Source organism: Chelonia mydas, chromosome 7 (assembly GCF_015237465.2).
Source record: "Chelonia mydas isolate rCheMyd1 chromosome 7, rCheMyd1.pri.v2, whole genome shotgun sequence".
In the NCBI taxonomy this organism is placed as follows: Eukaryota; Metazoa; Chordata; order Testudines; family Cheloniidae; genus Chelonia; species Chelonia mydas.
Genome location: NC_057853.1, coordinates 44,937,734 through 44,955,324, shown reverse-complemented (window position 1 = coordinate 44,955,324; position 17,591 = coordinate 44,937,734). Strand labels below are relative to the sequence as shown.

General features: G+C 43.8%; 1 protein-coding gene across 10 annotated transcripts in view; it reads right to left on the bottom strand.

Moving 5' to 3' along the window:
• DOCK3 (dedicator of cytokinesis 3) overlaps window positions 1–17,591 on the bottom strand; it is a 604,430-nt gene that overhangs the window by 16,407 nt on the left and 570,432 nt on the right. For 7 of the 10 annotated variants that reach the window (XM_043550359.1, XM_043550357.1, XM_043550356.1 and 4 more), the window contains 9 exons: window positions 16,518–16,684; window positions 15,871–15,957; window positions 15,189–15,368; window positions 11,990–12,073; window positions 10,141–10,257; window positions 6,569–6,690; window positions 4,596–4,731; window positions 3,822–3,903; window positions 1,547–1,699 (listed from right to left, as the gene is read on the bottom strand). In XM_043550359.1, the coding sequence (XP_043406294.1) occupies window positions 1,547–1,699; window positions 3,822–3,903; window positions 4,596–4,731; window positions 6,569–6,690; window positions 10,141–10,257; window positions 11,990–12,073; window positions 15,189–15,368; window positions 15,871–15,957; window positions 16,518–16,684 (1,128 nt within the window). The remainder of the gene's footprint in view (window positions 1–1,546; window positions 1,700–3,821; window positions 3,904–4,595; window positions 4,732–6,568; window positions 6,691–10,140; window positions 10,258–11,989; window positions 12,074–15,188; window positions 15,369–15,870; window positions 15,958–16,517; window positions 16,685–17,591) is intronic. The other 3 variants (XM_043550361.1, XM_043550358.1, XM_043550360.1) reach the window with 1 other exon arrangement.

The following is a 17,591-nucleotide window of genomic DNA, read 5'->3' as shown; positions in this document are numbered from 1 at the left end:
GCTTTTCATTTTACTCCAACATTTTTAACCAAATAAAATATTAAAATTGACATAAAAATATTGGTTTTAGCAATGCATATCCAATTAATTGAGGAATCTGTACATTCCTGCTAAATCCTTCTTGATTTTCCCCTTGATTTTCCCACTTCTATTGGTATTTTGAAACAATTTGCTTCCAGCCCCAAACATGAACTTTTAGCTCTGATGAAGATTTTAATTTACTTCAAATGCCAAGTACAGAAGCTCTTTTACCATGCTGAGTAAGAACCTGGGACCTTTGCTCTCTAAGCCTGAGAAGAAGGCTGTTTGGAGGAAGCATTGAGAATGACTTGACAGCTCCCACAGCTAGTACTCAATATGAGGTGCCTTCAGAGTGTATTGAACATGCTCTACACCAACTTTAAAATGATTCCTTTTAAAACAACATTACATACCTCCTTATAGGACTCCCTGTTATAATTCCTGGTTAAGGAACCTTGGCTCATATCTTCTTTTAACCCCATTAGAATTAGAGCAGTGCCTCATCTGACCGATCTCAAGGGGAATGAATGCAAACTCAAAAATTCTCATTGACCTTGCCTACAACACAGTGCTGCTCTTTTGGTGGGGCTGGGATGTGGTGCTTCCCAACGGGTAAACAGGAAGTGCTTCACCAGGCTATGTTCGGGGTTGGGTCAGGCCGGGCAAAACCAGAGAGGAACATCCTCTTTAAATTGGCAAATAACAGTAATTTGTAATGTGTTTCTCTATCACTACTGCAAGCTAATGGAGTTCTTACTGTATCTTGATTACAACATTTCTTTATAAGATTCAACTCCCTGGATCCTGGCTGGAGGTGATGAGCATTATAACATCACTGTAAGGTTTGCTGTGTACTATTTAATCAGTTCTTTGTGGATAAGATCAGTATCAATCTATTTTCTTGATGACTATCTTCTTGCAAATGAAATGTTAAGTTATTAATACATATTTCTATAACTTAGTTTACTTGGCTTATTGTTGAGTCTCAGACAACTGGTATTTTTCTCCTTCAGTGAACAGTGCCACATTTTGGGAGTGGGGGATTAGCTCTCCCATCTCCAGGGCTGGGGGATTCAAATTCTAGTTGAACCCTAAGTGCAAGTGACCTGGATGGTCTCTTGGTCCCTGTGGAAATTAATCCACCTCACAAAGCCACCTCTCTGTTCAGACTGATGTTAGTAAGCATGCTGCTGGACAGGACTGCAGCTAACGGGACAAGCTGGTGCAAGGATTAGGGAAATGAGATGCAGTTTTTCACTTCTAGGTTAAGATGTGAATCTAGAGATGAAAACTTTTAATAACTGATAAATAGTAGAACTAGAAACAGAAGTAACCAATGTTCAACCTAGGACCAGAGGTAATAAGAACTGTTAAATCTGAGAAACGCTAGGTGGTCATGTGAAATGAGTTGATAGCCTTAGTACAGTTCCTGACTGATGCAGCATCTCAATTGGTAACTTTGTCGGCAGTCTCAGCAGAAAGGCCAAGGATTGAACGGGTCATGGAGACTGAACTATCCTCTCACCTCTAGAGGTGGTCCCTCCAGGACAGAGATGAGGCACATTGGTGGGGGCAGTGTGGGGAAGCTTGCACTGCTGCCGCCCGTGCTGTATCTGTTCTGTGGATAAATAGAGGGCTTCAGCCTCCAGTGTTGTCAATCCAGCACCTTTCACCAGCACTAAATTAAAAAGAATATAAATAAATATAAAAAGGATAGAGGTGCATTGGCAGAGCTGCATGTGAAGTTTGATCGTAATTTGCTCTAGCCAGTGCCATCACTCATTTTAACAAGCATCAAATTCCCCCAATTAAAAAAAACCAAAACAAACAAAAAAGTCAAACAAAGAAACCAAAGCCATGTTAATTTTAACACAGTGGAACTTTTATATAGTGAAGTTGTTTTTTCTGCTGAACAATTTCACTCTAAATGGAGCTTTCATAATAACCAGATTAGAAACTTGCAAATTGTGAAGTATGGAAAAGATCTAGGACTTTCATAATAATTCATTAGACTGTGGAGGTAAACACTGCTTTATGCCTAACTGAAAATGGACTAAACTGGCAGGGGAGAAATGTTTTATCTTGAACTTATCAAAATGTATTAGTAAGAATGGCAAATAAAACAAAATAAAATAAATAATATCCAAAAATGTCCCTTCAAATAATACACTTTTAAAATCACTGTTTCTCTTGCTGTTTCCTTATTTGTAGTCAGTAGAGTTATCTAGTTCTCATCTATGGGAGGTGCTGTCGACTTAAGCATCAGCCAGACATCCTTTTATATTGTTCATCACTTTGGTTCCTAAGCAACAGCAGAGACCATAGCTGAAACCTGAGGGGGCAGTTTGTGATGCTGGGAAGTCAGATAGCTCAGAATGACTGGCAAAGCCTGGGGCTGTGAATACCAGATTTCTGAACTGGAAAATAGCCTGAAATGCTGCAAGCACCAGAATCTCACACTGTTCCCTCAAAAGATTCAGGCCTCATAGAACTAGCTGGGCAGGTTCATTTACAGAGCCTTCTTGACATGACAGGACCATATGTAGTTCCACCTTCCTTTCCCTGCTATGTCACCTTTATTCTAATTACTTTATTATTTGGTTGTCATTATTTTCCTCCAGCTCTTGATAATTAACAAAGCTATTTTTATTGACATAAAGAATCCCATTCCTCAGCTTTCTATTCACCTGATCCTTCTGCTAAATCATCCTGCTGCATTTCTGATATGGCAACAGACTGTGATTTATGACTTCATTGTAGGATCATGCACAAAGACAGGCTGCACTGAGAAGAAAAAAGCTCTTATTCTAGTTCAGAAGAAACAAATTCTGCTCCCTCTTTTGTGTTTACAGAGACCACTGGCCACAGTGCAGCCAGTGGCATTCTTTTGTGTGGGGAAAAGGAACAAGATCTGAGCAAGTGGAGCCAAGCTCTACAGTCTGTACTATAGAGGCCTTCTGCATGAGCCTGTGGAGGGAGATGTAGTAATGGCTGGGGTGGGGGCAGGTGGACATGCAACAGAGCTCCCACAAAAGGGGAAGGAAACAACCTGAATGGAGGTTACTAAAGCTCTGAGGCTGCAGTAGCAGACATGGAATGACTCCACTGCAGTTCTGAGGCCTGGGGAAAAGGGGATTCACTGCACTAAGCGTAGTTACCCTAAGAGGTAAAGGAAAACAAAACATTAAGAGGTAAAGTATTTTGTGTTTTTTTTCTTCTTGTCTTCAAGTATGATCCAGCAAGAAAGTCCTCTTTTAATTCTGGTATCTCTCATTCCAAGCCCTTCAACCTTCATTGTATACATGAATGTTAACCCATCTCACAACTTCTTTAGAATGGTCTAATTTCCTTAAAGACACAAGACTGAACTTTGCCTTTTCCTGATGTTCCACTTCTTGCAAGTATTGTAACAAATAACTATTTACAGCCTTCAGCGGATTGTTTGCCATAGGGCAGTATGGCATCCTTTCCCTTACAGTGTCTGTGATGCAAGTGGTTGGCTCAATTGTGTGGAAGCACATTCAAAACCATTACATAGTTAAACTGCCTGAAGTCAGCAAGTACCAAAGATATACACTCCACCAAATTTTGCTGAAAAGATGACTGAGACCACTTTGGCGGTTACACAAAACATTTCAGAAGAAGTCACTGTTGAAAAAACAACCCCTAATTCCAAAAGTTAAATAGTAAAATTACTGTATATTTCAAGCATCTCAGCAGCACAATCTATAAACTGATAGGACAAGAGTCAGGGCCATTTGGGTTCCTGAACTCTTCACTCAAAGTCTCTCCATTCTTACCTCGTGCACTGGGAGGGGCAGAGTTAATCATCTGGGATGGTGCAGAGTGGGTAGAACTCAGACTTGAAGTGGAAGGACTGGCCTGGGATGAAGATAAAACAGAGATGTTGGTGACTGAGCCTTGGTACGTGGAGTTAGGGTAAACAAGCTGCAGGAGGCAGAGAAATCAGCAAGACAGAAAACTGAGCAGACTGGTGCATTATATATTCACCTGCCTCAGATCATCAAATGTGTAGGGAATATGACCTCTGTCTAGGAAATAGTTACAATAAAACTCACTATTAACACTGTACAGTCATTGGGCTGTGGGACCCATTTCGGCCTCTCAGATTGATTGTCATGGACTGAAAGAGATATTACTTAGTAAGATAAGCATCTCAATAAGAAAAACTAACTATTCTGCTCACTAGGTGATAACACACCCCTTATAAAGATGACTTTTACTTTGCTCTGTTCTTAGGCTGCACTAGGAACTTTTAATTTACACCTATAGAAGAGTTAATCATATTTACCTTAGAAAGAAATCACTGGGAGCAATCTCTGTCTCCATGGCATTTCTATCAATCTTTAGGAGATACTGATCTATACACCAGGTCAGACTCCATGGGATTACTGCTATATCTTTTCAGTTCATAGCTATAGATAAATCTAAGACAGAAGAGGTCTAAGTATGGCTATTGTACATGTAAATAATTATTGTCCCAAGTACAGCCTATGGGGCATGTTCAATTATATTCCTAGCAATAGGTCCTTGATGTTGTATGGCAGCTATACCTGCATGTGGTACATGTCCTCAGCGGTTTCCCCTACAGAACTGTCTGTTAGGACAACCAGGTTTCCTGTTTCACTGGAAGTATGGGAGGAAAGAGAGGATGACGAGTGTCGGACTGAACCTAGCAAGTTCAATGGGCTAAAACAAAAATGGAGACAGAGGAAAAACAGGGTGCAAAGGTTAGACAATATTCTTTTCCAAATCTTAGTTTTAAGTAGTGAGGCCTGATCTTCAAAGGTGCTGAATATCTGCAAGTCCCAGAGACTTTTGTGTTGAACACCTTTGAAAAATCAGGCCATAAATGCTTACGCAAATATGCCCATCCCTTACATTTTCATGGCAAATGTAATAAGAAACCAATACTATTACATTTCAGTTAGATACACACTGACAATATAAAACAAGGTCATTCAAACTTCAATCTGGGGCCAAGCTGGCATCCTTCCAGGAAGCTGAGTGCTACACCTAATTTGCCTCAAACAGAGCAGACTGAAACCACTCTCATTTTTAATGCTGAGATGCAACTTGTGGAGACAGCTCCCAGGAATGTTTCATCGAGCTGCAGCAGAGGCTACTCAGATCAAGATGGAGCATTTCCTGTGTAGTCTGTAGTCTCCTTGGTCCATACCTATGTATTAGAATTGAAGGCAACTGCAGCTGAATGTAGAACTCTATGGCCCAAATGGCCTGCAGGCTGCACTTTGTTCTCTCATGATGTAAAATCACGTTGATATATTCTTCTCTTACTCTGAATCACACACACAATATACACAGTAGAATCTTGCTAAATCACACCGACAACATGGAAGCTCTTTACAAGTTGATGACTTTTGAGAAAAGTGCCATCACTTTGACTGAGTGGCGGACTGTGGAATTCTACCACACAATTTAACTTCTTGGATTTACGCACCTGAGAGTGAGTTGCTGCACCGTCCTACTGAAAAAAGCTTTAAAATCAGCTACATGGTCTCACTCTTCAAAAGGAAAAAGCAGAGAATAGCAACTGAGACTTCACAACTCCTGTACCATTTTTGTGTTTGTTGTTCTGTCTTGTGAGGCGATAACTCTTTTCAACTAACAGCACATTTTATAGAGGCTAAAAATATTTGTTTGTATCCTGAAGTCCTGCTATCTTCAGTGCTAGGGTTGGCGTTAGGAATGGGTGCTCAGTCTGAATCAGAATCAAGAAGTTCAGATGCTTATCTAAACCTTATAAGCCTCTTAAATCTGAAAATTGGCCTGTGTTATTTTATACCATTCTGATCTAAAACCTTGAAAGCTTCTCTTATTGTATTTTGGTTCTAGTCTAGGCTGGAAATCAGAATTGTAAACACAACAATCTGAACATCTTTAGAATCTTAAACAAAGATTCAGTTTGAGTTCAGTTCCAAAAATAAGCAACAAGACTTTTTTTTTTTGGTTGTCAAAATATGTGTTTTATTTAACCTGAGCAGGCTGCCAATCCCTCATTTACATGTCAGAAATATTAAAAGTTTGGACTTTCAAAGTCATTGTGAATTTTGGGCTATAAGAAAAATCTAAGTGACAGTTAAGGATATTTTATCTGTTTGTATAAACATTGCAGTGGAGTCGCTATGTGTCAGCTTCCAGCTAACAAGCGCTTAAGATCTCTATTAAATCCCTCGCTTCTCAGTGCAACACAGCTTCCAACCTAGACATGAGAGCGAACAGATGGCTTCACTTCAAAGCTTTCCAATGATGACTCTGAATCAAACATCAGTGGTCATTGCAGACAAACAAAAGGGACACTTTTCTACAAAGGCTGATGTTATTGCCTCCACAGTACTTCTAGCCACCTATGAGGCTAGGCTTATTTGGGCCCATAAACTTTATTAAAATCTCTCTCTGCCCTTCCATGGAGTTTTGAGAACTCATGCCAGCACAGGATGGTACAGTTAGAACTTTCTGCTTAAACTGTTAGAAATTCTAGAGATTACAGCAGAAAAACAGGTACCTGTGTCGATGCACCAGCTTGATGCTCTCTGGACTCATAGGGCTGTGTGACACAAGAACACTGCTGCGTGGGGTGCTGCTACCAGAACAGGCTGGACTCAACTTATCCAAACCAGGCAACTCCTACATAGGAAACACAAAATCACTTATTTACTTCAGAAATTTTGGGCTTGATCATGGGAAAAGGGGAATAAGCTTTCCCTTTTTATCAAAAGACTGGTGATAAATCTGTGACTATGTTCTTCACAGAGCTATTATGGTTCTGCAATTAGCCCAAGAGCTTTCCGACCCCTTCACTCCCAACCTAATTAGCTTGATACCAACAATTCCCAGGGACCACCTCAACAATTTGCTGGAAGTTTAGGCATACAATAGACCAGATTGTGACTGCCTTCATTTTTAATATGAAGATATGGCATGCAGAGAATACAAATACCAGCATGTAGTATGGCCCAGCCACTTGTACAAAGATGGGGAACTGCAGGTTGGGTGCTGTAGTCTATGGGGACCACATCTCCATATTAAAGGTGGGCAATACTGTAGAATTCTGGAGGCCTCATTTGTGGCCATCCTCACATAGCACTTAGAAAATGTGGATTTGCCTTTCAGCATATAACGTTAAATGCTACCATATGTAATTCAAAATGTTTTCTTAAATCTTTGAAAGCTGCCCCTTCTTTGTTTTTTAAAATGTTTATGAAGGAGTCAAGGTATCTGTGAAAATGACACTGTACTGTGAATAGATAAGTGGTCTGCCATTTCTTAAGATCCATTTGACCCAAACACCTCAAAGGAGCTGTCCCAGAGCACTGAAGAATAAAACAGCATAAAGGGACAAGTCGACATCACTCTTAGTGATAGTGGAGTCTATGGCTCCTCTATGATGTCTGACAACATTATTAACAATCGGAGAAGCAGAGAAATTTAGACTTGTCTTGGGTTCACTGACTCTGCATGAACCACTGATTAAAAAAACCCCACAACATTAACCAGACAGTCAGCACTTACCAAGACACTAATGATTATTCTATGACTGTTCTATTTCTCCTCTCCTCTTCCCTCCCCCCCCCAACAGGTGTTGCCTTTTCAGTGATGTGCCTCAGGATACTGAGGATTAGGGTGGGATGTAGGGGGGATAAATTGGCCATAGGGAGGAGATGACCATGAAACTACTATGAGATCAGATTTCTTCAAACAGAACAGGAGCAGTCTTCTAAATGAGCTTTATTTTACACAGCGTTACCTTTCTAATTCTGAGTTGTTTGGTTCTACAGCTGCAGCCAAATCTTGAGACACTAGTAACTGAGAGGCAGCACAGTTCGCTTTTTGTATAATTAACTTCTTATTAAGTTTTCAAACAAATTGGCATGAAAAAGCTTCTGATCACACAACTCTTCTGAGTGACAACACGTAAGCATCACATACCTATTTATTATGTGCTATTGAATCATAGAATCATAGAATATCAGGGTTGGAAGGGACCTCAGGAGGTCATCTAGGCCAATCCCCTGCTCAAAGCAGGACCACTCCCCAACTAAATCATCCCAGCCAGGGATTTGTCAAGCCTAACCTTAAAAACCTCTAAGGAAGGAGATTCCACCACCTCCCTAGGTAACTCATTCCAGTGCTTCACCACCCTCCTAGTGAAAAAGTTTTTCCTAATATCCAACCTAAACCTCCCCCACAGCAACTTGAGACCATTACTCCTCGTTCTGTCATCTGGTACCACTGAGAACAGTCTAGATCCATCCTCTTTGGAACCCCCTTTCAGGTAGTTGAAAGCAGCTATCAAATCCCCCCTCATTCTTCTCTTCTGCAGACTAAACAATCCCAGTTCCTTAAGCCTCTCCTCATAAATCATGTGTTCCAGTCCCCTAATCATTTTTGTTACCCTCCGCTGGACTCTTTCCAATTTTTCCACATCCTTCTTGCCTAGCCATTCAGTCCCTAGTCTGTAGCAGTGCATGAGATTCTTCCGTTCTAAGTGCAGGTCTCTGCACTTGTTTTTGTTGAACCTCATCAGATTTCTTTTGGCCCAATCCTCTCATTTGTCTAGGTCCCTCTGTATCCTATCCCTACCCTCCAGCGTATCTACCACTCCTCCCAGTTTAGTGTCATCTGCAAACTTGCTGAGGGTGCAGTCCACGCCATCCTCCAGATCATTAACGAAGATACTGAACAAAACCGGCCCCAGGACCGACCCTTGGGGCACTCCGCTTGATCCTGGCTGCCAACTAGACATGGAGCCATTGATCACTACCCATTGAGCCCGACGATCTAGCCAGCTTTCTTTTCACCTTATAGTCCATTCATCCAGCCCATACTTCTTTAACTTGCTGGCAGAGTATTGTGGGAGACCGTATCAAAAGCTTTGCTAAAGTCAAGGAATAACACGTCCACTGCTTTGAAGCTAACTTTTAGTCTCTATCTTCTTAAATAACTATGGATTCCTTTGCTAGTGAATTTTAAGAAGTGATAATTACATGCAATGGACATGTCTCCCCTCACTAAGGACAGCTGAGTGGCAAATGTGCTAACAAAGTAATGACTTCAGGAGCAGTTCCAAGAGGCAAGCTCTTTTTAAATCTTCCAACAAAACTAAATGCAAATCAACTCATGTACACTTGGTTAAACAACACACTAAACAGGCCCCACTATTTCAACACTGGAGATTAACCCTGAAATTTCCTAAAGCACATTTTAAGTGGAAGGCCCTATTTGTTCTTTCTATTGTTGTAGAATAAAACACACATAAAATATGATGCATATATGTGAAACTGTGACTGCCAATTATCTACCCTGAGCAAATTTCTATGGAGGTAAAAACATCAGCAGCTGTTGGGCCCTGTTTATATTACCTCTCCCACCATTGCAGCACTGGACTAATGATAGGACTTGTCAGGCTAAAAAGCCTACAGGAGATAAGGGCATTCTGACTATGGGACTGATTCTCTGCCTTCTACTTCTGTCCTTGTCTGGTGAGAGGACTTCCATCCCCCAGTGCATGGAGCAGGAAAGGACTTCTCCCACAAAAGATGACTAGAAGGCATATTCCATCAACATCCTGGTCTGCAGAGCTCATTGCTGAGTATGATCTGCCAAGCAGGGAATGTGTCCAGCCCCGCATCTGCGTGGCACCTATGCTGCATTCAACAGGTTGCAACAGGATGGCTGTTTTGTGAGATGGGCAACTAGTACTGTCTAGTCATCTTTCTCCCCACCCCTGGCACAGCACCCCATGATAAGGGCAAAATTTTGCCCTACGTTATGTAAGACAGTGTGAATATTCAGCTTCACAGACCTTCTACCACATCACCAGTGATATAAATTACAGGAGAGGGACCTTGAAAAATCCCAGGGACTGTATTAAGGGCTCAGTTTGCAAATCTTTTTGGGCTTTAATTCTTGCACTGGAAACAAGGTTTCTTGTAAGAGTTAGACAATCCCATAGGTTTGATATACACTACTTTTGTCCAGTTCCTGTGTGCATCTCATTGCAACTGAATTAATTTTTATCATGGCTCTGAACTACTGACAACGACCCGGAAGTGGTGGTGGTGGTGATTAGCTTACATGGTACAGACTAGATCGCATCATTTGGAACTGATCAATCAGTTTCTTATGTAGAGGACGCATCTCTGGATGTACAAATTTCTCATGTACTGCCAGACCCACTCCAAGAACATGGACCTATTAAAAAAAAAAAGGAATTATAACATCATGAATCAAGAATATCTTCATTAGCCTAGACGACACTACATAATTTGTCCTCTAGTTTGGTCAGCGAGTGAGAGATATCTGTAAAATAGTCTCTTGTTCATTTGCAAGATTGCTGAAAATTAGTAAACATAAGAAAGCTGACAAGTGTGTGTTTAATATACATTTTAAGTGTGAGACAACCACGTTTGTGACATGTTGGATTTACAGTTGCAAGAGAGAACAGTAAAAAATGACAAAATTGATTCACTCTGCAGACAGTGTTGAGTCCTCACTCAGTTAGTTCTTTGTGACACAGGAAATTCCCTTTGTCCATATCTTCACATAATGTCAGACAAGGGATCAAAGTTGCTAATGGAGATTTGTAGGGGGATTTTCTACAATTAATCTGAATAGTGGCAAAGCTGCATATACACTACTAACTGTCGGCTCTCTATTGCTCATTATTTATTCATAAAGGTCCCATTTTTAAAGGTCATGAATATAATAGTGAGTAGCGTTATATAAACTCTCAGATGAGAGAGCACAGTAATACTTAATAATAATACTTAGCATTTATATAGTTTACATCATGTACAAGTAATATCTAATTGATCCTCACGACTCCCCCTGAGTATTGGTAAAATAAGCATTATCCTTATTTTGCAGATGGAAAATCTGAGATACACACAGTGATTATGTGACCCTCAAAGTCCATGCTACCTCTGCTGAATAATTCCCAAAACTCCATTCAGACTTGGACAGACTTTTTGAATATAGCTTAAGAATGACCATACCGGGTCAGACCAATGGTGTATCTAGCCCAGTACCCTGTCTTCCAACATTGGCCAATGCCAGATGCTTCAGAGGGAATGAACAGAATAGGGTAATCATTGACTGATCCAACCCCTGTTGTCCACTCCCAGCTGCTGGCAGTTAGAGGCTTAGGACACCCAGAGCACGGGGTTGCATCCCAGACCATCTCGGCTAAGAGCCATTGATGGACTTATCCTCCATGAGCTTATTTAATTATTTTTTGAACCCTTCACAACATCCCCTGGCAATGAGTTCCACAGGTGGATTGTTCATTGTGTGAAGAAGTACTTCCTTTTGTATGTTTTTAATTTGCTGCCTATTAATTTCATTTGGTGACCCCTAGTTCTTGTGTTATGGGAGGGGATAAATATTTTGCCAATCATTAATTTAACAGTGACATGATTTTTCTTTCTCATCACATCACTGATTTACAACCTATCTGGTTAGATTTTATATGTTTGTGCAAGTGAGACACTGAGAACACTGGACAGAGTCAGGGATAGTGCAAGTAGGCTCTGTATATGCTTTCCCACATGGCTCTGCAAACATATCTCAGTTATGATCTGTACCACCCTTACTATGTCTATCCTGAGATTCCACTGAGAAGAAGTTGCTAATTGTCCTAAAATGATGGGTAGTTTTGTAATGTAGAAAGACATCCATTGCTTAATAAAAGGAGAAGCCATACTCATTTAATTTGTTATCTAAATTAGGCTTCAACTCAGGTGAAAGGCTAGTGCATTATTAATTCATTGGCCTTCTCACTTCCCTATGCTTTAAATACACTGCAAAGCTCCTGTGTTTCTTTGCTTCTGAATGAATTATTTAGCTCTGGGTTTGCAAAGTGATTGCTGAGGAATCCACACATTATCACAGCATTCTTCCTTCATCGTTAAAAGCACAGCAGTACCTGTTCCTGCATGAGCTCCTTGAGCTGTGTGATTTTTTCTGCATCTCCAGGGTGCTTGGTGATATAATCTTTATCAAAAAAGGCCTGTGGGAAAAAGACAAATCATCTCCTTATTAGGAAACAATTTATTATGTCCAGTGATGAGCTGTCAAAATCTTAACAACCGGTTCCCTATAAAAAGTTCTGATTTAAGGGATGTGCCCCAGTATGTATTTTTTGTACCAACAGGGTTACCATACGTCCGTATTTACGTATACGTAAATTTCTAAAATTCCTCCCGGACGGCGATTTAAGAACCAAAAAGCCTGACCTGTCTGGGAAAATACGGATGTATGTTAACCCTGCCTAAAGTTCTTTTTTAAAAAGATGGGCCTGAACTAGAAATGAGCTGTTTCCCATGTATGGGTCCCCGCCACTCCCTGGGTGTGTGCTAGGGTGACCAGATCTCCCGATTTTATAGGGACAGTCCCGATTTTGGGGTGTTTTTCTTATATAGGCTGCTATTACCCCCCACCCCCTGTTCTGATTTTTCACACTTTCTGTCTGGTCACCCTAGGGTGTGCACATGTGTGGGTCCCAGCTGCTCCCTGCCCCCCTCATTGAAGCAGCTGTGAAGGGTTACTGCCCTGGGAACTGCAGGGCACCAATGGACGTGGGGCCAGCTGCAGACAGGGGCGTGGGGCAGGGCTAGCTGGAGGCAGGGGGTGCAGGGCTGGCTGCAGACAGGGCAGGGGGTGCGGAGCTGGCTGGAGACAGGAGGGTGTGGGGTTGGCTGGAGGCAAGGGCATGTGGGGCTGGCTGGAGACAGGGCAGGGGCTGACTGGAGACAGGGGTTGGCTACAGGCAGGGCAGGGGGGTGCAGGGCTGGCTGGAGACAGGGGCTGGCTGCGGACAGGGCAGGGGGTGCAGCAGGGGCTGGCTGCAGGCAGGGGGTGCAGGGGTGGCTGGAGACAGGGGCTGGTACGGGCAGGGCAGAGGGTGCGGGGGTGGCTGGAGGCAGGGCAGGGGGTGCGGCTGGGGCTGGCTGCAGGCAGGGGGTGCGGGGGTGGCTGCAGGCAGGGGCTGGCTGCAGGCAGGGCTGCAGGGGGGTGCAGCAGGGGTTGGCTGGAGACGGGGGGTGCGGGGGGCAGGAACTTGCTGCGGGCAGGGCAGGGGCTGGCTGCGGGCAGGGCAGGGGGTGCGGCAGGGGCTGGCTGTGGGCAGGGCAGGGGGTGTGGGGTTGGCTGGCTGCGGGCAGGGCTGCAGGGGGGTGCAGCAGGGGTTGGCTGGAGACGGGGGGTGCGGCAGGGGCTGGCTGCGGGCTGGGGGGGGGGTGCGGGCGGCAGGGGCTGGAGACAGGGGCTGGCTGCAGCCAGGGGGTAAAGGGGGTGGCTGGAGGCAGGGGCTGGCTGCGGGCAGGGGGTGCTGGGGTGACTGGAGGCAGGGCAGGGGGTGCGGCAGGGGCTGGCTGCAGGCACGGGGCACGGGGTGGCTGGAGACAGGGGCTGGCTGGGGGCAGGGGGCGCAGCAGGAGCTGGCTAGGGGCAGAGGGTGTGGGGGTGGCTGGAGGCAGGGCAGGGGGTGTGGCAGGGGCTGGCTGCAGGCATGGGGTGCGGGGGTGCCTGGAGACAGGGGCTGGCTGTGGGCAGGGCAGGGGCTGGCTGCAGGCAGGGGGTGTGGGGGTGGCTGGAGGCAGGGGGTGTGGGGGTGGCTGGAGATGGGGGCTGGCTGCAGTCAGGGCAGGGGGTGCGGCAGGGGCTGGCTGCGGGCAGGGCGTGCGGGGGTGGCTGGAGGCAGGGGCTGGCTGCGGGCAGGGTGGTGGGTGCTCACGGGGAGAGCGGCTCTGAGCAGCCCGAGAAGCAGGACGCAGCCCAGGCCCAGCAGAGCAGCCAGGGACCCACCAGGCAGCAGCGGGAGCCCCAGGGCCAGGGGAGCAGCAGCAGCAACAGGGCTCATGCCCAGGGCCAGGCGGCAGCCCACATGGCTCCCACAGCGTAGCTCCCCTGGCGGCCGGAGGAGGAATTACATCACTTCCCGGCCGGAGCCCATCAAAGCCTCAGCGCCCCCTGCAGGGAAGCAGGTTAACAATCGGTTCTAAAACTGCTTCAAAATTTAACCACCGGTTCACGTGAACCGGTGCGAACCGGCTCCAGCTCACCACTGATTATGTCCATATGTCAAAGAGGGAGAGAAGAAGGAACAGAAATCCTAGGGGACCCAAGTACACTTAGCAAACTGAAAATTCCATTTAACTGATCTCTTCTAGTATTTTGGGACCTAGATGAAGCTACAGTACCACAATTTTAGCTGCCTAGAAAATTCTGCTCCTCAGTTAGTCAAAGGGATCACTATTGAGTAGCATAAGGTATTCTCTCCCAGCCCCAAAGGATCATGAATCTAATCAAATCTCCCCACATGACAGTGCAGAGGACTATCATTAAGCCCATTACTTGAATTTTATATAGCTTCTTTCATTTAAGTATCTCAAGAAACTGTAGGAAATAAGTGACTAAAGTAGTAAATAATGTAAGGGATGAAGAGCTTTTTCTGTGCTTCTCTGCAGGGCACACACAACCCAAAAATGTGGACCAGCATCATCATTTTTCAGTATGTGTCCCTGTAGCTCCCTTTTGCAACATACATCTTTAACTAACTCCTGGCGAAGGAAGCAGAACATTAGGTCCCCTTAGGACTAAGACTATACTGGACACTGTCTGGCAAAGACAACTCTCTGCAAGTGCCGGCCAGCAACTTTCCCTCAGCAGGGAGCTCATCACATTCAGTCTCCATCAGCACAGAGAGCGAGTCCCACTGCCTGCTTTGCAAAACGTGCTTACAGTGCAGCAGCACACGAACTGCCTGCTTCACTATTATACATGCAAGATCAGCTGTGCCGTGTCAATCAGAATTTACACTTGAGAAGCTGCGTTTTCAACTGTGCCATCTAAACAGGACATCCAGAACCCATATCTGGACATTCACATCAACACTTAGCTACATACAACAGGATTTACTTGTCCAAGTGCTGATATATAAACAACTAAACATGGGATTTCAGCATCCTGTTTAGATCACAAGTATGAAAACTGGGCACACAGGGGTAATTTCTTATATTTGACTTTTTATTATGTCATGCTATTTTCAACACAGCAGGAGAAATGCTTCTGGAAAGAGCTGCTAATAGGTTGATACTAAACTCAGAGGTACAGTCCCTACTTACCTCCTGGTACCGTGCTATGCCACCATTCACTGCTGCATCAATCACTCCATTCAGACACATGCTGAGCAGGTTAATGTTGCCATGCATTTGCTTGTGCTGATACTGGCTTATCAGTGTCCTCAGTTCCTGGTTTTTGTTCTCAACAACCTGAATGGCATTTTCCAAAGGGCTTACCTCGACCTACAAGGCAACAAAGAATAGTTCAATGCCACGGATACCTCATTGCCACCACGTTCCCTTCCTTACTATGAAACCAATTCCTACTACTGCTGATGAGCATTCAAATTTTTTTCTGATTTGCAGACTAGCTAGCCATTTTGTTATGATGGCTTTTCACAACAGTTTTCCTGTGTGTCAGCAATACATCTCAGTTCACCTCACTGCGCACTCATCTTAGCAGTTACAATAGCTGTCACGTCTCTGAATAACTGACTGAAGATGCTATCAAGATTCAGAATCACACCTCACTGTCATTTACTCTGACTGCTCTGTTCCCTTCACACTGCTCCTCTTGTTATGTTTAGCAATTATTTTAGCTGAGGGAATGGATTCTGCAATATCCACCAGTGAAGCATGAATTTTTTTCAACTGCTAGACCCAGCCAAGAGACTTTAAATTGTCCATCCTTCATTCTGAAGAAACTATCCATTCATATCCCAATTACAAGTATAAGAAATGTTACCAGCTCTCTTCTCTCCACTTCAAACCACCGAGAGATCCCAGGTAAACTGTGAGTCAGTGTCAAAGTGGTACGTTCAATCCACAAGCTCTGTAAAGAATACAGTAAGTGGGGGACCCAGTGACTCAGAATCTGAACACTCTTATTCTCACTGCAGTTGTTCAGGAGTAGCTGAATAGAAGAGTGCATTAATGCTCTGAGCAGATGTTATGTTTTTCACAATGGAATGTAACATGAAACTGAAGTCTGCTTTACATTTAAACACAAAGAAAAAAACTCAGTGTGCTTTAAAGCAATGCACCAAACCTTTCAGTTAGTTTCTAGACCTCAGACCCTAGGTCTGCTATCAATTAGCTGGGAACTAAGAGATCATTTTGGGTAATATGTCAATCAACCAAACAACCCCTATTGCTTCAGAATCCCTCTCCATGGCACTGCCACTTTTAAACAGAGTAGGCTTTACTTATGCCGGGCGTGCAACCATTGGGCTCAACAGTCCTGCATTTTATTTGAATTAAAACAACATCTTGCGGCACCAATTTAGGATTAAGGCCCCATTGTGTGATGCGCTGTACAAATGCAGAAGAGGAAGACACTACTACCTGCCCCAGAAAGATTAAAATTTAGTTACTATTACTGAGTGCTCCTACCTTAAATTCATTCTCTTTGTCCTTTGGACCTTTGTGGAAAGGCCTATCATAGCGGAATTTCCTGATGTTGTTGACACGATAAAAGCTCTTTATACGATCAGGCACACGTTCCATTTGTAGCACATCAATATTGTCTGGGATGGGAGTCACTGCATATATCTGTAAATCTGCAAAACGAGGAGTCAAAGAAACACACGGAGGCATCAAATAAGAAAACAATGAGACAAAACATGACTCCCTTCGGGATGTCACATGTTACCAAAAGAAAAACGATGGAGAAAGTGTGAAATCCATGCTTCCCTTTTCCTTCCATTACACACCTCTCCTTTTCACTGCTGCTTCAAAGGTAGCAGCATCTCATTGGGCTAGCATCTCCAGAGCCAGGGGACTAGAGTGATGTAGGAACTTCAGGCCAGGTTTTCAAAGGTATTTAGGCAACTGAATATGCACCTAATGGGATTTGCTAAAGTGCCTAAGCAGTTGATTCTCATTGATGATAAAGAAAGTTAGGTGTCTAACTTGCTTAGGCACTTCTGTAAATCCCACTAGGCATCTGGGCTGCATCTTTCAGTACCTAAATACCTTCGAAAATCTGGCCTTAACTTAGGCTTTGTCTACATGCACAGGTTGTACTGATTTAACAAAATCAGTTTAGAAACCGATTTAATTAAACTCGTCCAACTTGTGTGTAGACAAGGCATGAGAAAGCAAAGCAAAGAAAACCCAAACTGTCACAACCCAAAACAAACCCTTGTTATTTGGTGGTTCAGCATCACACAGCAAGGAAAAAGTGGGTTCTGTCAGGGAAGGAAGGCAACAGTGGGAATGGGAAATATTGACCATTCTACTCCTGGTAAATTTAACTTGAGGCTATTAGTCAGTAAAGTCAAAGTACTGTTCATTATGCTAACTGGTGAAATAGGAGCCAGCAGGCAATCTTCCCCTCCCATCTCACCTAAAATGTTCACACTCTCAAACAAATGCCATGTGGGCCAGTCCTCAGACACTGCACAGCAACATTACTTTTGTTGTCTGCATTTAAATTCACAATGCAGATTAGTATCAATGGGATGA